The 23,214-nt window shown below is 33.8% G+C and overlaps 5 protein-coding genes across 6 annotated transcripts; all 5 read right to left on the bottom strand.

Moving 5' to 3' along the window:
- Window positions 1-57: 57 nt before the first annotated feature.
- On the bottom strand, window positions 58-3,475 carry LOC106659373 (transcriptional protein SWT1-like). Its single transcript, XM_014381905.2, has 9 exons — window positions 3,135-3,475; window positions 2,140-3,045; window positions 1,844-2,071; window positions 1,537-1,761; window positions 1,211-1,462; window positions 839-1,150; window positions 613-770; window positions 389-529; window positions 58-315 (listed from the first exon to the last, which is right to left on the bottom strand). Exons 1-9 carry the CDS (start codon window positions 3,291-3,293, stop codon window positions 72-74), a joined length of 2,625 nt encoding a protein of 874 aa, XP_014237391.1. The 5' UTR covers window positions 3,294-3,475; the 3' UTR covers window positions 58-71.
- A 2,198-nt stretch (window positions 3,476-5,673) lies between these two features.
- On the bottom strand, window positions 5,674-16,892 carry LOC106659333. 2 transcript variants are annotated; one of them, XM_014381831.2, is made up of 10 exons: window positions 15,807-16,892; window positions 15,141-15,509; window positions 14,676-15,043; window positions 14,071-14,608; window positions 13,660-13,991; window positions 12,479-13,577; window positions 8,908-12,408; window positions 8,433-8,825; window positions 6,985-8,349; window positions 5,674-6,874 (listed from the first exon to the last, which is right to left on the bottom strand). In XM_014381831.2, the coding sequence occupies exons 2-10, from the start codon at window positions 15,433-15,435 to the stop codon at window positions 6,636-6,638; spliced, it is 8,130 nt and encodes a 2,709-aa protein (XP_014237317.1). In that variant the 5' UTR covers window positions 15,436-15,509; window positions 15,807-16,892; the 3' UTR covers window positions 5,674-6,635. The 2 variants fall into 2 exon arrangements, with proteins under 2 accessions (XP_014237317.1, XP_023315584.1); XM_023459816.1 differs by having other exon boundaries at window positions 15,141-16,023; window positions 16,097-16,892.
- A 296-nt stretch (window positions 16,893-17,188) lies between these two features.
- Window positions 17,189-18,592, bottom strand: LOC106658679 (protein phosphatase methylesterase 1). Its single transcript, XM_014380742.1, has one exon. The coding sequence runs from the start codon at window positions 18,542-18,544 to the stop codon at window positions 17,396-17,398; it is 1,149 nt and encodes a 382-aa protein (XP_014236228.1). The 5' UTR covers window positions 18,545-18,592; the 3' UTR covers window positions 17,189-17,395.
- Window positions 18,593-18,756: 164 nt separating this feature from the next.
- Window positions 18,757-19,677, bottom strand: LOC106658685 (transcription elongation factor 1 homolog). The gene is made up of 2 exons (XM_014380755.2): window positions 19,242-19,677; window positions 18,757-18,907 (listed from the first exon to the last, which is right to left on the bottom strand). Exons 1-2 carry the CDS (start codon window positions 19,355-19,357, stop codon window positions 18,775-18,777), a joined length of 249 nt encoding a protein of 82 aa, XP_014236241.1. The 5' UTR covers window positions 19,358-19,677; the 3' UTR covers window positions 18,757-18,774.
- A 774-nt stretch (window positions 19,678-20,451) lies between these two features.
- On the bottom strand, window positions 20,452-23,201 carry LOC106658432. Its single transcript, XM_023459892.1, has 8 exons — window positions 23,123-23,201; window positions 22,745-23,064; window positions 22,365-22,673; window positions 22,112-22,291; window positions 21,747-21,798; window positions 21,350-21,681; window positions 20,951-21,271; window positions 20,452-20,877 (listed from the first exon to the last, which is right to left on the bottom strand). The coding sequence occupies exons 1-8, from the start codon at window positions 23,178-23,180 to the stop codon at window positions 20,593-20,595; spliced, it is 1,857 nt and encodes a 618-aa protein (XP_023315660.1). The 5' UTR covers window positions 23,181-23,201; the 3' UTR covers window positions 20,452-20,592.
- Window positions 23,202-23,214: the final 13 nt, after the last annotated feature.

Raw genomic sequence — 23,214 nt, 5'->3', positions numbered from 1 at the left:
TTTATCTACTACGATCAGTCTCATTTTCAAAGTAATTTTACGTTTATAAAATAAACACTTATTTTCCATAATCATTTATAAGTTTTACACTGTGCATTTGCTATTTGGCAAAAATGAAGTTTGAGAGTTTGCAGTTGATCTCTTCCTTTTTCTAGCTTGTCTTTTTTCAATTTTACGCAATAGTAAACGTCAAGAGGAGTCAATAAGCGAAGATCTTCGATGTTCAAATCCGAAGAAAATTGCAATAAAACTTCAAAGAGAGTCAATATTACTCGATCGTTTATTAACAAACCTTCATTTTCGTAAGCAAGAGCCCTATTTAGGTAATAAAAAAATTAAAAACATATAAAAATCGTGAAAAAAGTTATAAATTTGTATTCTTTCTTACTTTTCAAGAGCTGATAGTAGCTTATTTACGTTGATACCGACATCTTTTTGTTGTTCTACAGCAATTTTTGTGGTAATGAATGGATGCTTTTCTTTGTACTCGAATGATACTTTTATACCATAAAAACTGGAAGCTATACCACTGCGAAAAATTTGTATATTAAGTAACAAATTGTTTCAAATTAATGAATGTATTTAACATTATTTATAAGGTTAATCTCTTACCATGTGTCTCTAGCATAGTCATAAATTTCTTCTAAAATTCTGAAAGCTAAATCAGCCCTAACGTTTTGTTGATTTTCAGCGAGTTCCTCACCAACAGAATTTTTAAATCTGGTTTCATTGAAATTGTTGATGGATTCATGACAACGGTGTTTTAATTCCTGAAATTAAACTTTTCTGTTATTTTAGTTATGTACTACTATAAACTAATAACGAAGTCAAAACATACATCAATTTTTTTTATCATTTGCGGTTTCAAAACAGGATACTTGGAGCTACTTATTGTTTGGAACATATCTTCACATTTGCCCAAAAAAAATTGTACATCTTTCAACTTTCTACCGCCTGTTGGTATTATCTTTAAGCAATCAAACAACTCTTTTAATGTAGATTCAGTTTTTCTGGTAAAAGATTCAGAAACTGCAGCCATCCAATGTTTCAAAGCACATTTTAGAGCATCTATCACGGACCAAGGTGGTCTAATAATTACATGTGATTCCCAACCATCACCAAATAAAATATTCATTTCTTTTGATATTGTCTGAAATTAAAATTATTCATTCATTTCAAAATTTAATTATTATTTTGACGTCATAATTACCTCATCAAGAACTTTCTTCAGCAAAGCTTTGCCCTCTTCCATGATATCTTCTGCTTCTAACAATTCTTTTTGAACGGAATGACAATCATCATTTTGCTCGGTTTCTAAAAAACAATGAAGACTATTTGCTAAGAAATCATTTTCTGGTGATGTCTTTAATTCAATTTTATCTAATGGTTCATCTCTACTCAAAGTTGGTATATTATGCAGTAAAGCTTTGTTACAAAGATTTTTATCATATGATAGAAGAACCTGTGAAATTAAAAGTATCATTTAAATGTACTTCAATTAAATTTTTTAATATGCAATGTCAATAAGATAATTACAACAGATCGAGAATAATCTCTAACTTGTAAGCAGGTCTGAAGAATTCTGTCATCAGGGCAATCAATCTCAAATTTCTGATTATTTCTTTGAACATCTTCTGGTGTTTGTCCTAAAAAACGAGGATGTTTACTAGAAAAATGCTTATTCAACAAATCAACAGCTTTCCTGGCTTGGGATCTGAGCTGATGTGACCTATTTTTATTTTCTTTGATATAATCCAATTCCTTTAATCAAAAATGATTTTAAATTATTAGAACTTGATTAAATTATTTTATAGATTATTTTATAGATGGAAAAAATACTAACCTCTATAACTGTCCATGGTATAACTATAAATGGTCTACCAAATTTCTCAGAGTTTGAATCTAGAATTTCTTCAATAAATGATAAATTAGATAAAAAAACATTGGTATCCACAACTATGTACAAAGAACTTTTTTGTTCCGGACAATTTATGGATTGTAAAGTGTTACTTGGCAGTTCACTTGCATTTTCATTTGGTTTTCCAACAAGTTCAGATCTTACTAAATGAACCTTAATAATAAATATTTTCAATGTTACAATTTTTCTGAATTAATCAAATACAATTATATAATACTTACTTCTGACATAATTTTTTCATCTTCAATTGGTTCCCAATCCATATCTTCCATAAATGATTCATTTTTATGAATTTTCTCAGCAAGTCTCTTCGAGATATCAATTTCTTCTGGATCAATATCTGATTTATAATTTTTAGTTAATTGTAATAATGTATTTTTCTGTATTCGATTCTCTATTGAGCACAATCGAGCATGAGCATTGCTTTTTAATGTAGTTTCTGGTTGATTTAATAACTTACTGATTTCTTCTGCAAATTCACAATCATTATTATTCTCTTGAGGTAATGATAGTCGAGTACGTTTAACATGAGGCGTAGATTCATTATCAGTACTGAGACGTTTTCTAAGATTTTCTAATCTTTCACTTGCACAATTTCTTTTTAATGATTTCTTCAAGGAATCATTATCTGTAAGAATAGTTTCAATTTTTCCTCTTGATTTAATATTTTTTTCTTGGATAAGTTGTTGTTTATTTGATTGATTAATTTTTTTTATTTTAGGAAGTTTGTTAATTTTTGGATCAGTACCATTGATTATAGATGATCTAGGTATAGCTGCTGCTCTTATTTTTGATCCTAAGCTGGATACATCTGAAATTGCACTAGTGTTTGATGCTTGGGAAGATGTAGAGCTCGATCGACATTTTTTCGATGGACAAAGTTTAAGATTTTTGTTTAAATGCGTTTTTTTTGAATTTATTTTTTTAGCCTCTATTCTTTCTCTAACTGCTTTCATGGCAGGGGTATCATTCCCTTTGGTACAGCTAATTGAAGATTTTGATGAATTTTTATTATTTTTATTGTATGGATTGATAACCATTGATGAACTACTCTCATAACAGTCTGAAAATGCACCATCTTCATTACTTGTTGATCCATTTAGCGACTTGTGACCTTCGAATTTGTCCTAAAATGACCTAGTATTAACTTTTACTGTTCTAAACAAATTTTCTTATAAAATTTCATCAGATAATTAAATAAAATAATTTTACGTACCTCGCCACTTTTATCAACTGGAGGAAGCCAGGATGACTTTTTCGTCTTTTTATTATAATAATATGGTTTATCTGGATGTTTCTTGGAAATACGTTCTTCCCAGTTGGGAGGTAATGGTGGTTTCATTGATTCCTCTAAATCATCCGAAAAGGTAGACATTTTTAAGCTTTATCCGTGCTCACTATTGAGAATTCTCAATATCTACTGTGACTTTGAAACCTTCAAATTAGAATAAACAAACGTAAGACAGGTTTTGAAAGGTTGGAAAGGACGATTCTTGAGATCATTATAATGTTTAGCAATTTCCCACGAAAGCAGACATGTGCGCGTTCACGAATTCGTTTCGGTGACAGGCTACTAATCTGGCTTATATAATAATTCTTGTGTGTTGGTAAACCGTAAATGACGTTTTGTTTCCGGATTTACCGAACGTGCGCATGCGCGAGTGATTTTTCACTTTTAAAATTTTAACAAAGAAAGTTGTCAAGATGAACATATAATTAAAAATTAATGTTCTCATCAACGAAGGAAATTTATGTGAAATGATAGATTTAAAATTAATTTTTTTATTGTAAACAATGTATTTTACATATATTACTCCCAGCATGTAGTGTGATAGACATCGAAGAGTAAAGCTGAGGTGTAATCTTCGTCAATACATCAGTGATCAATTATCGCTTGGAATATACAATAATATATCTTTTGCGATGTATTACATAATCTATAATAATAATAATAATAATAATAATAATAATAATAATAATTTTTATATTATCATTATTACAACTGCAGTCGATAGAAAACACGCGACCTTCTGACGCATGTTTTTTCATAAAATATTAATTCTTTGTAGCATATACAGGCTATCAATTTAGTAAATCTACGTAAGAAATGTCGTGATTTATGTACAAAATTCGCACTACTCGTTGCATTATTATGTAATATTTTTATTATTACCATAATCGTGATATCGATAATATAAATTATTATATATATAATATATATTCATGATTAAAGTTAGTCCCACTTTTCTTTTCAAACCCTGCGCTTGTGAAGATTGAACGTTACATTTAGAGTTTATTCAATCTGATAATACTTTGTGGAAAACAAATCGATTTACAAGTTGATTGCTACGTAAAATTCTCCATCGTTGCGTATCTGTTATTTTCTGTACATAATTATAATTGTCTTATGTGAAAGATAGGTATGTTTCTTCTCCTCTATCCCTTTCTTCTAGTAAATTGTCACACGATTATATAGATTCGCATTGTTTCGAGCAATCAGCATAAATTTTCTAATTTGGTATGTACATTTTGAAATTTATGATTTTCTCAAAAATTTTTCATTTAATGATGACAAGTTTTAAAATTAAAAAATTAATTACGATCTACGGGCTAACTTATGTGATAATTATAACGCATTAAAATCATACATTGTGACCAAATTGGACAGACCGAGTCGTACCTTATTAAATTAAAAATACACATTGCTCAATGGTAATTATTAAATGCAATTATAGCACAATTACATACCATCATGTTATGCTTATTAGGATTTCATTCAAGCATTTAACATTTTAATCTAAATTTAAACTGTGAAAAATTCAATATCTAAATCAAAAGGCATTGTACAGCCTTGCCAGCAAAGTATACATAAAACATTTTGATTCTAAATATTTTTCATGTTAATGTTTCAGACTTCCGAGATGTTACGCCAAACAAATAAATCCTTTTCTTTTTTTTTAAAATCATAATTGAATATACAGCTAAATATTTGTATACCAAATTTTTGTGTAAAAGTCATGTTTTATATTGTTCTTTCATTGATACAAAAACTAATGAAGAAGTCTTAAGATTGTCGTGTAGCTAGCTAAGTAGCTTTAAAACATTCAGATTTCGGAGTAAAGCGATTGAAATCATCAAGATATTCTTTTGTTAGTTTCCTACTTACAAATTACATATTATAAATGTAATAAGCATAGTGATTATTAATATTAATATTGTAATTATAAGATATTACACTTTTTACATAATAACAACGGATAATTCAAATTAAAACGGAGTTACTCAAAAATTATTTAAATATATTCAGATTATACGTCATTTTTATATTCAGGAACGCTATAGTATGGTACTAATGTTATTTATAAATCCCAGTTTTTTTAATGCATTATTTTCATTTACAATATACAACTTTATTAAATGTCATTCGTACTCTCATCTGCTTTATAGTATGATGATGATGATAATTATATTAAAAATCATATCATCGGATACTCACATCATTCATTTACTCAAGCCTTTGCAATGCACCTTTTCCACTCAAATGAATGTTCGTACAAACCAAATTCTACTTTCATAAGGAACAATATACATAAAAGCGCACTGCTCTCCTGACTGATAGACAAATTAGAATTATCACAGAATCTTGAAATATAACGCTGTATACAATAGGCTCGTTAAAATTTCATTGCATTTTGTTTTTATTATATTTGTAAAAACATACTACACTCAATCTGTATTTTTTTTACTTTAGTTTTGGTTTTTCCTTTTTTTTCTTTTTGATAACATACATATGTCACGTATGTGTATAATTATCAAATTTTTTTAAAACTTGTAACATAATACACGATTTTTGTTACTGGCAGGCTAAGAAATTTATGTTTTAAAAGAATACTGTTTTAACGTACGTGATAAAAATCACATAACGGCTTTTAATGAGCAACATAATATCTTGCACTATGTATCAAAAAATGTCCATAACATTATAGTTGAATAAGCTATTTTATGATAATAATTTGAACACGGTCAGATCATTCACAAGTAACTTTCGAATAAGTTACAACAAAAAATTCTAAAAAGTTATATATTTCAATATGTGTCTATCGATATTATTCGATAATCTATACTTTACATATTTGCTGATTCAAAGTTACATTGAATAGTCAATAACACGTTACTAAAACTCTGATTGAAAAAAATCGTAAAAAATTGTTTTCTAAATTATCCCTATAATATACAATAGAAAACTTCAATGGAGATATTTATACTTCCAAAAATTTTATAAATAGTAGTATAAATGTAGCTTTATAGCCTGAATTAACGATCGCTTATAAAAGTTTTTAATAAATTGCTATAAAGCTAGTTTTCAAAATATAGCTTTTTTGGAAAATAATCATAACAAAAAGAATGAGTATAATCAGAATTAGGAGTATTATGGTCATGTATCTAGTATGACTCGGTCTTCCGTTTTACGATAAAACATTCACACACAATGATTGCACTTGGTTGTCTATAATCAATACAAATAACTATTATTAAACGATTCAGGAACGCACTTGGGCCTAAGAAACTACACTAAAATGCCTCTTTATGAAACTGAATTAGTTACAGTGCATGGAATTATTCACTGCTATGTTTGAAATACTTTCACTGATTTCGACAGTTCCAATTATCACAAACAAAACATATCTTCAAGTTTTACTAGAAGACGAAGACTGAATTATTGAGCCGGTGGTTGAGGCTCAGTAGGCACACCAGGATTTGAATAAGCTGGCAAAAACGAATAATTTGGATAAACAGGTGAAGCTGGAAAGGGTGAATAGTAATTCGTTGGATGTCCTGGTGCTGAAGCTGGTGGAGGAGGCGCGTAACCTCGATACGGATCAGGCGCTGGTGGAGGTGAAAAGGCTGAATATACGTTATACGCTGGACTACCGTATCCAGGATAGCCGACTGGAGCTGTTGAAACGAACAATCATTTTTATTATTCTCTGGTTTTGAACAACAATGTTTAATTTATGGAAAAAATTATTGTTAAATGATGTAAGTGCAGACGTTTTATCACTAACCAGGTGGTGGATAAGATGTTGAGCTTCCAGGTGCAGGTGCCGATGAATAATGCTGCGAGTACGGATCGTACGACGGCGGTGCATATGGTGCTGGAGGATAAGCACTTCTCACACTAGAAGGATGACTAAAAGCGGTCGGAGTTGGCTGCTCTTCCTTGGCAGCAGTTTTTGACTTAGAAAGTGATTTATTGTCGACTCCAGTTGCAGTGTTACTTTTGTTACTTGTCACTTTTTTTTGAGGTAGTGCACTGCTGACTCTGGGATAATTTGGTGGTTCAGCGCCGGGATTTGCTACCTCGTCAACGGGTTTACTAGCCGGTGCCGAGTAAGCTGAATAGCCGTAAGGATCATTAATTGGAGGTCTAGCACCATAATCAAAATACCTCGGATAAGGAGCATAAGGGTAAGCAGGATGCGCAGGAGTTTGTGGAGGTGTTGGCAAAGCCATATCAGATTCTGCAGCTTTGGCCCTTACAGGCATTGTTGTTGTGGCTGACGGAGATGTCAAGCTCGTTTGAGAAATAGAACTATTGACATTCTCGTGAGGCTTTACTATACGAACATCAGAAGTGACTCTCGGTGAGTTGCCGGTACCTCTTTGAATCATCTGTCGCGGAAGATTACGTTGGGATGGCGTTAGATGCGATTGGTGCTGTGGATTAGTTTGATGTAGAGACGATTGACGAGGAAGAAGGTGTCGAGAAGAATCATCCATGTGAATATCATCTTTACTGTTTGTGTGCTTATTTCTTGGGTGAGATTGAGACAAAGGTCGATGATAGGGATCAAACTTTTTTTGTTCCATATCTTGAACATGTCTCATAGCCGATGGCGGTCTGCCCAAATTGAAATTGGCTACCGGTCTTCCTTGCATCATTGGTCTACCTTCCATGATGGGCCTTTGAATATTTGAATCTGTGTCAGAATTGCTACGGCGACTACTTGATGGACTGTAATCCATGGAATTAGAACCGGTATCGTGCATGTCATCTAAATGAATTTCTTCTACTCTTGGACGCATTTTTTGGCTATCGCAAGAGTTCGAATTTTCGCCAATTGAACCAGTTTCGCTTACGTTATCCAGATGTTTTGGTTTATTAATTCTTGACAAGCTTATTTGATTTGTTTGGACTGGATTGACGTAAGATTTCGCAGCTGTTGTAGCTTTCGTTCTTTTATATACTTCTTTTTCTCCGTAAGGACGGTAATTCACTCCAGTTCTCATAAGAAGTGGTCGTGTCGGTGCTTGTTGTGGTTGGTTATTACTTGTATTTTTCGGAATAATAGATATTGCTGAATTGTTGCGCAGAGGAAATCCAATTTCTTCTTTGTTACTAGTATTTCTGTTCCCCTCAGTGACAACACCTTAATTTTTTAAAATTTTTAAAACCAATATTAATATATTAATGTTTTATTTATTTTAACTTGGTATTTGATTGCGTCATTACCTTTTTTAGCTCCCACTGGTTCATCGTCTTTCTTTTGTTGGTTCATTTTCAAAGCAGTTCTTATAGCTATGATTTTACCAGATTCTAATTGCATGTAAATGCCTTTAGGACTTTTTAGAACCATAACTCTTTGGCCTGCTTTGAGAACTATGCTGCCTTTGTCCGGAGAATTCGTAGGTATGACGACATCTAATGGTAGAGTCATTTCTTGCGCACTCATACCCTGTCTCTGCCAAACTTCAGCAGGTATCCATTTGCTACCACTGGAATTTCGCGTACTCAAACCATCAGATCCACGTTGCTGCATTGGTCTAACAGAAGCTACGGGTTTGCCAATAGGGTTGGCAGCGTCACGAATCTGGCGAATTTGTAAACTGCTAGCTGGCACAGTCACTAAAAACAATTATTATTTCAAAAATATTTCAAAAAAATAAAATAAAATCTTCATCAGAAATCGAATAAAAATATTCATTACCTCTGGGGGCTGTATTTCCAGGTATATAATTGTAACTTGGTTTAGCAGTATTCGCAGCCATCTTTTCAAGTTCGTAGCCTCTTCTAGCCAGCCTCTTTTCCGCTTGACTCAGTTTTTTATCTTTGCGATCGATTAAAAGACTCTCATGATTAAACGGCTCCTTTGTTAGTAGAGCCGAAAATTTTTCTAATATCAGACCTACCACACTGTCATGATATTTATCTTTCAAATCGGAGAAATCTTGCACTTCGCTATCTTCTTCCCATTCCCAAGAAAGAGTGGTAGCTTCTTTGAGTGACAAATGAGCGTCAGGATTACATTGGTCAACAACACGATCGGACATTCCTTGTTTGCTTATTTGACGGTCGTAGATTTTCCTCTCTAAACAATTATCTGTTACTAGTCTGTATACAAAACAACTTTTTTGTTGACCATAACGGTACACTCGGCAAACTGCTTGAGTATCGTGACAAGGATTCCATGAAGCATCAAATACAATTGCTCTATTGGCTCCAACGAGATTAATACCTAAAGATCCAGCACGGGTTGAAACGAGAAATAGATGAACTTTTTTATTGGCATTAAACTCGTTGATGAGTTTTTCACGTTCAAGTGCACTAGTCGAGCCATCCAAACGAAAGTAATTAACATTCCTAGCCCAAGATTCTTTCTGTCCTTCGACATTTTCAAAATCGTTGTTAGCCAAAAAATCTTCAATAAGATTCAATGTAAAAAGAGATTGTGAAAAAGTCAATACGCGATCTCCTAATCGTATAGCTTCTTCAAGAATTACGAAGAAAATTTTCATTTTGGCCGAGGCTTCAATTAAGCCTGGAACATAATTTTTCATCAACTCATAAGCCCAGTCATATGGTATCCCAGGATCTCCATCTTTCAAACTGTTCATTAAACTGCTACCGATCTTTTCCTTTTCTTCATCTCTTGACGCGGTCTCGTCATCTTCATCTGCTTTCTCTTTATCAGTATTTTTCATATCTTTATCCTTCAAGTCTGCTGTTGTTTTTTCATCTTTATTAGAAGTCTCGGTTAATACTTGTTCGGCACTTGACTGAGAATCAATGGAAGGTTTCAAATTCGGTTGTTGTTGAAGCGAACCAGAATTCGTAGTCATTTGAGTAGAGTTAACTCCATTAGATGGAGCAGTACTTGGGATAGATTGATTGAGTTGGGCAGGTTTTGTGTCAATCGTCGAATTATCACTGTAATTTTGGTACTGATTTGATTGACTAACTTGACTTGAAGTGGTTGATAATTGTTGGTTCATTGGGTAGTTACTTGTCCCAACAGCATTATTCTGATAATTATTTTGACTGTTTTGATTTTGATAATAAGATTGATTAGTGTTTTGATAATTTTGTTGCCAATATTGATTTTGGCCAGGTGTAGAGGATTGTTGTTCTGGTGGAGGAGGCTGTTGCTGTGACTGTGAGTCAAATTGAGCTTGGTTGTTTGATGGTAACTGAGTATTTTGTGGTAAATAATTTTGCGAAGGATAAGTGTCTTGTTGCTGAGTTTCAGTTTTTACATGAGAACCTTGAGAATAGTTTATTTGCTGATTTTGCGTAGAGTCTGGTGGTTGATTTTGTTGATAACTGGGGCCTCCTTGAGATGTAGGGTATGTTTGTGGCTGTGTATGAGAATATATAGAATTTTGGGTACTATAAACTTGTTGTTGATACGTTGGTTGCTGCTGCTGATTTTGAGGCGTTACTTGGGGAGGTTGTTGATAAGAGGTTTGCGGTGTTTGTTGCTGTTGTTGCTGATGAGGTACTTGAGATTGAGATTGGTTGTTAGTATAACTTGATATTTGCGGCTGGTTGCCCGAAGTTTGAGATCCATAATTTTGCACTGAATTTCGTGAAATACTATCATACTGATTTTGATAAGAGTGTTGAGCAGGTATATGCTGTTGCTGATGATTTGTATATCCGATTGCTGAAGATGAGGTAGCAGGAGGTGCATTAGATTGATTTTCTGGGCAGTAGCCTTGGTTTTGTACTCCGGAAACACTTGAATTATTCTGTGCTGAATATGATGAATGAGGTTGTATATTATTATTTGGCATTGTCTGTTGATAGTTAGAAGAATTAATAGATGAGGGTTGATTATTAGGATATCCTGCATTTTGTGTACTCGACGCATTTTGAGAATTATTTGAATAATTATTAATTCCACTTTGGTTTGAATCTGTCCCGGTATTACTGTAGTTTGTATTTTGTTGATTGGTCTGCGAATAAGTGTTGTAATTCAATTGATTTTGTGGATAAGACGTTTGCTGAACAGGCATTTGACCATCTGAATATGAGTAGTTTGTCCCAGATATTGTACTTGAAGCTCCAGCAATTGGTTTGGCAGACGGGTCAGGACCCGTAGTCGAGAGTCCATACTGATTTGAATATTGTTGTTGTTGTTGAGATTGGTGACCTGAATACGGTGTTTGAGGCGGTTGTGTTGAATACTGCTGCTGCGGTTCAGTGTATTGCTGCTGATGCTGGTTTGACTGGCTATGTTGACCAGAATACTGTTGCTGTTGCTGGTGTGGCTGGCTTTGTTGACCAGAGTACTGTTGCTGAGATTGCTGAAGTGGTTGATACTGTTGCTGAATTTGTTGACCAGTATACTGTTGCGGTTGTTTTTGTTGTTGCTGTTGCTGTTCAGAGTAAGGTTCTTGATTAGAATATGGCTCTTGTGTATGTTGTTGACTCTGATCATTCTGAGAGTAATTTGCATTTTGTGGGTAAGCCTGATTGCTCCCAGGCATAGGGTACTTTTGCTGTTGCTGATTTTGATTATTGTAGTAATTATATTCATTGTTTTGATAATTTTGATATGTAGATTGAGGTTGTTGCTGCTGCTGATAACTTGTTTGAGCATTAAAACCAGTAGAATTACTGGTTTCTGCTTGTGAGGGTGGGCCCATATTTTGAAAAGATTTTGGTTTATCAGGAGATTTCGAATTTTCATTAATTGATGAAGGTAAAACACTAGCAGCTGGCTTAGGTTTTGCTTTCCTTCCTCTTTTACCTTCACCTTTGGGAGCCCTTGGTTTAGCCGCTCGCTTAACACCGACTGTTGAAGTTTTATCACTAATTGTTTCTTCAAGATCAAGATCGTCTTCTTCTTTTTCTTGTCTTTTCTTTAAAAAGTGATAAAGTACATCTGGATGATTCCAAATTTTGCAACAGACAGCAAAAGCTTTCAGCGGATTTGGTACAGCTCGAGTTTTCACCACTTGATTCATGAAAGTGTCATAAAGTTTACGTTGATGTGGAGTCATTCTCACTAAAAGAATGTATTCTTCCTTACGCGGTAAGGACTGTTGTAACACAGTATGTGAGCGTCGTTGAACAAAACCAGCCAGAAGATCATGAAGAACGTGGGCGCGATAACGCATCAGTCTTATATCTTGAGGAGTTGAATCGATGCACTGTCCATTTTGAATGGGACGTTCAAACATGTTGCAAAATTCACTCTTAGAGCCTGAAAATAAAATAATAGAATATAATTATTGAATAACTAAATTTTAAACTTATAAAAAATAATAGCATACCTAAATAATTTGGCCTCACAAAGTCCACCATGCACCAGTACTCTAGTAAATTATTTTGAAGAGGATAACCAGTTAACACAATACGTCGCTTTGTACGCATTTGTTTAAGAGCCAAACTAATACTAGCGTGTGAGTTTTTAATTCTGTGTCCTTCATCACAAATAACCAAGTCAGGGCCAGGGCTTACCAAAGCTGAATGCATTTCATCAAGCAATGGTTTATTTTTGTCATCCTCTTCCGCGTCAAGTGATGGATCTCTGATGGGTTGCCCGCGTTTGCGTTTTGCTTTGTTAGCTTTTTTTAAAGAAAGTTGACGATAAAGCTCGTATCCTATGAGGAGTACACCGCCAATTTTTTGCCATTCTCGAATAACACGAGCTCTTGCTGCCATCGTTTTGTGAGAGTCGTTAAGTATATGCAAATGGAAATGACGAGGACGTACTTCCAATCCTTCAGGTACATCAACACTGAATTGCGTTTTAACTTTTTCTCCATTTTTAGATTCACTCGCAGTTTTTTCTTTAGCGGATTCATCAGATTTGTCATCCAACTCTTTTGATTCCAATTGACTTTTATCATTTTGAGAAAATTCAGTTTTTTGTCCTGCAGATATTGGCATGTTATATTTTCCACTATCCTGAGCTGGCAAAGGTATTTCTTTAGATTGTTCATTATTATAGTTTGGTTGTGTTATGCCCGAATTCGTTCCGTAATTGGAATAAGTAGAATTCATATTATGAGGAGCACTTGAATCCATGCCTACATAATTGGTTGGTGGATGTACATTAGATGGTGGATAATGACTATAAGGGGGTATATTATATGCTTCTGAATAATGAGAATTATATTCATGTTTTATCGGATTATATGATGGCATTGCACCAGTATAGTTAGTCCCAAATCGTGAATCATAGATGGGTGCGCCATAAGGCGGTGCTATGCCTGGATTAAAACCAGGTTGAGATCCATAAGAATTACTTCCAATTGGTTTACTTTCTGGAGGTAGTTGCTGATGTAAATTTGAATTCATAGTGCTTTGAGATTGATCAGATTTTTCATTTTCTTGATTTTCTTCTTTGACAACCTCTTTTTTATCGGCCTATAAATTTTTTAAAAACATAATTTTTGAGCATCAGATGTTGTTCTTTGACTCTTTCAATTATAATTAAATAAAATTATACCTTTGGAGCATTAGGATCTTCATATGGCAACCACATGTTAAATTCAGCCAACCAATTTTGTAACGTGTTGATAGGCATTATACAAAGTACAGTCTTAGCATCAGTGCAACGGAAAAATATATCACAAAATGTTGCAACTTGTAATGTTTTTCCTAAACCCATACTATGAGCCAATATACATCCAAAACCTGAGCTTGACTTGAATCTATCAATACTTTCAACAATATTATCGTACAAAAAACGTATTCCACCAATTTGATGAGGTTTAATAATTTTTGCTACTTGTGGTGCCAAAAATACATCTGGTTCGTTTTCAGGATGACCTACATTAACTGTAACAAACACATTAGATGGTAACTTACATGTAATTTGAAATTTTGAAATAACACAACATTTTGAAATTTTAAATACCTAAAACTCTGCCTTGTTCATCAGGTACATTGTAACGATCATTAGTATGCATGCCCGAATTGGAAGGATCTTCATCATCAACTTCTTCTTCTTCTTCATCGCTAAGTACAATGCAGTCATCATCACTGTTTTCGCTTGAACTAGATATTGTAACAACATCTTTGCCTTTTTGTTTCCCAGGCACTTTAGATGCTCCGGTGTCAAGAGGAACATCAGATTGTGAAGTTTTGATTTCTCGTGAAATAACTTCATCTGCTTCAGCACCATCCGATAGTTCAGAATCAGTATAATATTCTAAATGTTCTACTTCTTCTTCAATATCATCTTTTTTTGAAACTACTGGTAATATACTGACAGATGGTGTCATCATGCGAATGCGTTGCTGAAGTTGATTTGCAGAAGAACAAGTTGGGGAACGTGAGGTTTTTGAGCCTTGTTTACTACTTTTATGGTGCTGAGAAGTTCCACTTTGAGAAATTGAAACTGCTTGTCCACTTGGAGGATTGATTTTCAACTGTACTGAGCTTGGTAATCTTACCTAAAATTTGAAGCAATGATTCAAATATCATGAAGCTAGTATTAAAATAAAATGAATCAAATATTACCTCTCTTATAATCCTTTGTTGTTCTTGAACACGCCGCAAACGTTCCATTTCTTGACGTTGAGCAGCCAAGGTAGATTCATCAAGTTGAGTTTCATCCATCACTTCACGAATATTTTTCCTCATATTGGCTTGTTTTTTATCAGCTTTTGATTCTAAATCGTTGTTTTCGTTATTATCATCTTTTTCTTTTTTTTGTTTCTTTCTTCCTTTAGTTTTGTTTTCTTCATGCTCCACATGATGTTTTCCTACTTCAAGTATATTTTCTTCATCCACATCAACCATTGACTTTTCATCTTCTTCATCATCATCGCCATCTATTTTACCAAGAAGATCTGCTTCAGACACTTCTTGCCCTTCTATAGGTGCACCTACAAAAATAATATTATAATCATGTATTACTAATGAATGAAATAATGCTCAAAGCAACAACTAATGAATGTTATGCAAAACACATTAAATACATACCTTCTAATGGTAATGAGTCCAAAATATTTACAGGGTTTATCTCAATGTCATCTTCTTCATTTTCTCCAGTACCTCTTAATTCAAGGGGGTGCATTTGATCTCTTGGAGCTTCCATTCTTAATCTGATTTGTGAATCAATAGTTTCATCTAGATCCATGTCGTTTGGTGAACCTTCAGCTTTAATCTCTTCAATTCGTGAATTGGTATTTTCAGTCTTGCTTTTTTTTTCTTTTTCATTAACTTCACTGCTAGAGTCTTGAGAACATTCATTATTGCTGGCCAAGTGATCAGACATGATTTCTTGAAGTTGCTCGACAATTTCTGTATTCTGCACAGTTGAGTCTGGAGCCTTTTCTTTGGCGGATGGCTCTACGGTGACATTTTCAAAGTTATTAGAACAATAAGGATTATATTTATTTGACATAACTTTTGGTGTGTCCAAGTAAGTTCATTGTGTGATAAAAAAATGATTCAATTCTTATTGGATCATTTTGAGGCATCTTCACAAAGTAATTTTCTCAAAGTAATTAATGAACAATGCTAGCAATTCTAATTAGTATTTTCTTCTATGCATTGCATCGTCGTAAATTAGACTTAAATATCAAATTTTGTCAAATGACTTCGAAATAAACTACTGGCATAGTAAAGTAAACAAATCAAACCAACCTCAACATGTCAATGTTCCAGTTTAAGTGCTTGTTATTTTTGTATAGAGCTTTCGAAGCTGTTAAAATTGCTCAGCATAAAAATGGAGCATCAAGTATTTTGGCAACAATGACATACACAGGCACGTCAAAGTCTAAGTGTCAAACTAAAAACTTGTGCGACGTACAATCAATGCGAGATCCAATGATTTGGTTATTTTGTGGCCCTAGGAAGGTACCTGGAAACGATACAAGTGTAATGTTGCTGAATAGCATAAAATAGGCGATCGTGCGATTTCAGTTCCCACGCACAGCCGCGAGCGATTGTCTACACTATTTCTCGACACGATGCGAGACGAATCAACTGCAGCTTGTCGTTGAGCGCAAGGAATAGTTGAGCTCTATGGTACATGTCATTCACAATGTAGATAGCCCAGTAGAGGTAGACGTGGACATCGGACGACAACAATAGTCACACACGCACCCGCACGCGACAACACCCTTGATTACAAAGTGCAAACGACGTTGGAGCAACTTTTGGCGACCGTCTTTTTACTGCTCTTTGCAACTCCAGTGTGTACAGTGTTCACTGTACTGTACTACTACTCCTACTCACTAATACAAGCATTAAGGCGCACCAACACAAGTACACACGCGCGCCGCCGCCGGGGTAAAACAGATCTGTGCGCGCTTCTATTCGCATGTATAGGTATAATATAAGGGGCATATATAATTAAGGCCCCTATCAAGCAGCAGCTCATGAGAATCCTGCGTTTCTTTCATTTTTCTATAATAAACATACCATGATCTGCGACACTCACACACGCGCACACAGGTAAAAGTAAGACGGAGTCAAGCTCGTCTCAAACCTTATGCATACCTACGTATGAAAGTGTCGAGAAGAATCCGCGTGAGTCCCTTAGGCCTCTTTTCTTCTTAGGTGCAGCCAATTATTTTTCGAATCACAGGATAAAAGATGAAAATTGCTTCTTATCTTTTAAACACTTCGTAAAATCGAAATGATTTATGTGGTATACAATTTTATGCATAAAAAGCTTCATCGTACAGATATCGTTGTCCTTTCTTTTTCTCTAACATACATGAGCAGTTGTGTATAGGTGTATGTGCATACATAGCGAGTACACGCGATTTAATATATATAGTATATACATGGTAACATGGGTATTTTCTATTTTGCGGCCATTTTGTCTGGGAGAGGTAGTTCGCGCAGGTGAGCAGCACATAACTGTAGCGCTCACCACCCGGTATGATATGTATATAAATATTCTTTGATGGTAATTACGAAAAAGATTGAATATAATCAAGAAATAACAGTTAAAAATTTTAAAAAATTGAACGCATTTTTGTTCTACTATTTATAAAATGAAATAATAGAACGTAGACTTGGATTTATATTCATAGAGCTTTATTTAAAAACAGAAATACATGAAAATTCACTATTCAAAACATTGTATTTTTATAGACTATTAGTTTCAATATTCGTTTCTTTCAAGATATTCACTTAGATTAACTCAATATTCATATAAAGTAGTGAACTGCAAACCATGTACACAACTTAGAGTAATGAAAAAACTTATCCAAAAATTTCTTTTAACAGCAAGGTACAGTCCAAGTAAAATCAGCAGTTGGCTCTGCAAATTTATGGCGCACCAAAAATGTAGCAACAGCTTCGGCGACCTTATCTGGTGCATCCTCATGAATAGCATGTCCACAAGCTGTTAGCACTTGAAGTTGAAACTTACCCTGCATTTGACCAACAGTTAGTTCTTTATCAAGTCTATCTACTCCAGCTAGCAAAAGCATTTTTGGAGCTTCTAATTCCAAAAAAGCTGATGATAGTCCATGAAACCACTCATTCCAATATTTTTCAGTTTGAGCAAGATTTATTCTCCATGTGTATTTTACTGAACTTGATTCTTCTGTGGTAGACGATATACTTAATTCTCCTTCCACTATTGTACCTAAGGGTGCTGGAAGTGCACTAGTTGCAGAATTTGATTCATCGCTAGGATCAGGTTTCGGATCATGCTCTAGATCATCAGCACCTAAAGTATTATTTTCAATATTTTTAATTTGGCCAGGCACAGAAACTTTGGCAGAATTAACGTTGCGAATTTGACCACTACGAACACACCATTCTACAGCTTTTGAAATGGATGAAAATTGAGCTGGTCGAGATCTTAAAAATCCCTGCATTGATCTTAAGGATTCTATTGCTGTTCCTTCTACAACATCAATTACTATGACTCCGATTACGTTAGGAATAAGTGGAGCTGCTCTTACAGCTACAGCACCACCTAAACTATGGCCAATCATTATAATAGGTCGATTTTCAGATATAGCTTCTAAAATATGAACTACATCATTTGCCAAAGTATTAATTGATAAATCATCGTCTTTTTTAGTTTTTGAACTGCCATGCCCTCGAAGATCTATGGCCATAATTTGGCATGTAACTAATGCAGTTACAGCTTTTGTAAACTGGGCCCAAGTTAACCCACTGTACCCACCACCATGTATTAAAACAAGGAGTGGTCCTTCATTTCCTTGATGATAAGCATAAAATACATCTTCAGCTATAGCTATAGATTTTCTATCTTGAAAATATTGCGACCAATGAACAGGTTCATAGTCTCTTTTATAATGTCCTTTGTGTTGCATTAACCTTGAAGAGAGAATCGCTGGATTAGGCAAATTTTTTGCTCTTGATTTAACAACTTCTTTTTGTAGAGAAGACATTTTTGAGTGACTTTTAGAGTTACATATAAAATAACAATAAAAAATATTGAAAAAATATATTCACAAACAATTTTTATACTTTACTGTATAAAAAAATGATGAATTATTAATTGAAAAAAGATTTCTCAAACACTTTTAACACCACAATTTAATTAGTTTTCTGATAAGTTCAGTTCTTTCAGTCAAAGTTTAACGAAACTAATTAAGTTCAAAAGCCTATCTCAAGCACTTCAATTAGCAGTCTCACAAGCGTCGATCCAGTCATTGTAAACATCAAGAGGCTCAGAGAGCATATTTATTGTTGTTTGGAAATCTTCTAAGCAGACTCTGCAGGTAATTCTCGCTGTACTTCTTGGCTTATCCCTGAAATGTATTAAAAATTAATTCGTAACCACGGGCAATTTAACCTAACAAGTTATTACTAACAATTGAAAGTTGTCGATAAGTTTTATAAAGATGTTCGAAAGTGCAAAATCCTAGTCTTAAACGAAAGAAAAAAAAGAATCAACTTTTTAAGATTTTTGCGAAGCTTATTATTGGCAGCTGATTTTCTTAAGAGCAAGTTTCTATAGAGGGAGCGAACTGACCACGTGAGAAAGTATTTTACGAGGTATATTCAAAGTATTTATTGAAAAATGCGTGAAAAAAATTAAGTACCGACATTTAGAATAAGTAAAACAAAGAGAAAATACTTTACATTTTAACTTCGCAGGACTTCTCATGATTGCAAAATGGACAATTGAATTGCGTATCTAAAGGCTCAATGGCCTTACGTTTTGGTGGTGGCTTCCTTTTACTCTTTCTTCGGCCCATTTGTCAATTATAGTATAAAAAAAATGTTACGATATCCAAGCAAAACAAATTGCGTCGTATTTAAAGAAAAAATTTGATTAAAAATAAGTTTAAAAAGTACAATATCAGCAGTACACAAAGTCAAATCACTTTACTATCAAACGCTTGACTGCGTCTTGCATGGTATGTCACAGCTTACAGCGACTCTCATTATAAATACCAACTTTGAAACTCAAAGCGTTGTCAGAATTTTTGTCAGTATTCAGATCCATATTGCCATCGCGTACAGCGCACCCTAGTGGACTTGAAAATAACTCAATGTCACTCACAACTACAAGTCACAGTCGTAAGCACGTAGAATAGGGTAAAGTCAGCCATACTCTTCGTTTAATTCCCAATTTCTCAGTCGATCCTCTAGACTCTAATTCTTATGTAAATAATATTGAAAGCGCTGTGGTATCGTGTAATTTCTCACAGGGATCTGAGCGAGACGTAAAGAAAATTTACCATGATTACAGCTACAAACTTCGGAATAACAACATTTAATAGCTTATCTTTGTGAACCGGCACACAATTTAAAATGTACAAGTAAAGATCGATTCTCAATGAAATCGAAATGCGAATATTAGTAAATTTTTTTAGATCATTTATCACCCTTTTTTAAAAGTCCAAGCTTGCCAATTCTCCTAAATTCATGATTATTGCAAATATCAAACTTATTCCTTGCTCAATGTACAGTAACTTGAACGAAAAAGTGCAAGAGAGCTTTTTTGTTGGAAATTGTCCAAATTTTCGGAAACAATCGCTCTTAAGCACTCAAGAGGCTTGCTTCGATTAAAAGAAACACAAAACTTAAAATCTAATCGAGTTCTATACGGACTTTTATCTCCAAAGAATCGAAAATCGTGTCCGCATTTATGAATTCTTATTAGAACACGTAAAAAAAGTTTTTTTTGTTTATTTAATCAAGTATCACAGTGAAACATTCTATTTTCATATAAAGTTCGAATACAAGTATCAAAACCAATGTTTATTAAATGTGAAACTGTCTACATTTTGAACGAAACCCTCGAACCATACTTCCCATTTATTTACATATTTTTGTTTATTTTTTTATACTTCCAAATAACACTTATGAAAATCATGTAATTTATGTCGTATACAGAAAATTAATTAATTGTATTAAATATATCAGTTCATGCAATTTAATGTACAACAGCTAATTTAAAAATTACTTTATTAGTTTAAAAGTTTACCTAATTTATAGGTACTAAATCCAATTCATAATCACTCTCCTCATCTGATTTGGAAAAAAACGGCTGAAAACAAGACATTAGAGCATTTTTGGAGCAGCTCTTTTTCATAAAAACAATACCGATAGTTTGGTCGTCAACCATGTTCATAGCTGTTCTGATGAATCCTAAAAAGTGTGATACTTTTATAAATATCGCTGGCAATGACTGACCCTTCGAGCATATAGGGCCTCGGCTTAAAATTCCAATCACTTCATTATCTAACTCTAAAGGACTTCCACTGTCTCCCTTAAAAAAAAAAATAAAGTAATGGTCACCACAAATGGGTACCGAATAATTAATGTTTACGGAATTTACTTACAGGACCAACATTTTGCTTTACGTACGTGCAAATGTCATACTTTGGAAGGTCGACTTTTGCGCAAAGTAATTGTTTCGACATTGGGCAATTGATGTCGCTGAAAATTGTGACAATTTTCATGGGTAAAAAATAGCGCATTTCAGGCAATATAGGTAACTCAACGGATTTATTCATTGACTTATTCTGGAATTTCGTGTAGCCTACCGCACCAAATCCAGATATCGTAGCGCGCTTATTTTTGAATGACTCTATTTTTGCATCTGTCGGTAATGAAATAACTTTTATGAATACGTTGCCTAAAACATCCAATGGAGTTTCAAGCTAAAACAAATGGAACAAATTATCTTAATGCAAAATCAGGATGGACGAAAAAGTTGTTACGACCAGTTGTCACATCACCTTAAGGAGAGCGATATCCTGCGGATAAGGGTCTTTTATATACTTTTCTTTAACGACGACGGCTTGTACAAATACTGCTTCGCCATGATTGGAATACAATTTATTTGTCCCAGCTACTACTCTCAATTGTCGATCCGCAACATTTATGGATTCTTCATCAGATTCAACAATGAAACAATGTGCTGCACTCAAAACAAAATATTCCGAAATTATAGCACCACCACAAATGTGTCGAAATTTCCCAAAAGCTTCATCTCTCAACTGGATAGACACTTGATATCGGAACATATTATCTTTGTCAATATTGTTACGAGACACTTCCATACACGTAACTGAAATTTTACAATGATTTAATTTTTTTGTAAATGATTTTCTGTTTAAAAAAAAATGAAGTTACCTTCTTTCATCACGAATAAAATTGAATAAGTGATAATGAGCATTTTTGTTACCTTTAACATATTGTCAAGTAATGATGCAAATGATATGTAAAAAAATCTGGTCATACAATGAATGTTTAAAAAAATCGTGATACCCTAAACTCATTACACATTTTTAATTTTGTGAAATGAAATGTAAAAAAATTTATGTTTTACGCTATAAAAGTAATTTTTCTTTGTTTTTCAATATTTTAAAAATTGTAAGGATAAATAATTATGCATTGATAATCGTTTTCAACATGGTAATTATTGATAATCGGATTTAATTCTCTTTTTAAGGTTTCTTAGATTTCCCTATTCAATTGAACCGCAAACAAGAAAATACGGGACTACCACCGCATTTGACGATGCCTCTTTTTTCATTCGCCATGGCTTGTCGAATAAAATCCAAAAAAGTTGAAACTTTTATGAAAAATCCTGGATCTTCAGGGGTCATATTTTGATTAGCTCTGCTAAGAACGCCAATAATAGCGTTTTCGTATACTAAGGGGCCACCGCTATCACCCTGTTAGCATAAACGTTACAAGTAATGATGCGTAATTGTAGGATTGGAAAAAATTTATATTGTAATTTAATACCGGACAAACACGTTGATGCATTGGACAAGGGAATACGTTTGCATTTCCCGCGACACACAAAATTTTATTTGATCTGCATACAATATTTCTTGGCGCATCAATGATTTTCACGTCAATAAAACGTCTCCAGGGATCAACTTTCGGAATGAGAACTTCTTTTCCATTTGCGTCTATTTCACGTTTGTAGCCATTCAAACCAAATCCAGTTACCCTAGCAAGACAATTTTTGTATGATTCCGTTCTGCCCGTCGGTAGATCGATCTTACTTAAGTCTTTTGAATTTCGTTTAATATTCAAAGAATTTTTTAACTGCATAAAAACTATATTAATGATTATTCAAGCATATTTAAGAATTTTAAGAGTGGATAAAAAATGGATACTTCGATCACAGCTATGTCGACATGTAGTTTTTTCGGATATGTACGATCTATTACAACGGAGTTTATAGATCGAACTATTCCCTCTGCATTCACATTACTCGTTCCGGCTTTTATCTGGTAATTGTCTAGATCAGCTTTGTAATCCTCTCGAACGAAACAATGAGCAGCTGTTAAAATATGAAAATTGCTTATGATAGCCCCACCACACACGTGGTAAAAATACCCATCCTCTTTACTTCTTTTCTGGATGGAAATTTGGTACTTATATTTGTTTTGATAGTCATACGTTCCTCCTTCTATTCGTAATTTTTTCGAGCTGACTGCAAAAAAATCACAAGTTTGCTAGTGAGAGCATTTAAGTAGTTAAACAATTTTTACCTTCATAGAAAAATAAAATAATGCTGAAAAAATGGACAATCTTGAAAGTTGCAATCATGATTCGTATTATGAAAGCAAAACTACCTCGTTCT

This window comes from Trichogramma pretiosum, unplaced genomic scaffold (genome assembly GCF_000599845.2).
Source record: "Trichogramma pretiosum strain Unisexual culture from Peru unplaced genomic scaffold, Tpre_2.0 scaffold16, whole genome shotgun sequence".
In the NCBI taxonomy this organism is placed as follows: Eukaryota; Metazoa; Arthropoda; class Insecta; order Hymenoptera; family Trichogrammatidae; genus Trichogramma; species Trichogramma pretiosum.
The sequence above is the reverse complement of the archived record's forward strand: the minus strand, read 5'-3'. Positions and strand labels throughout refer to the sequence as shown.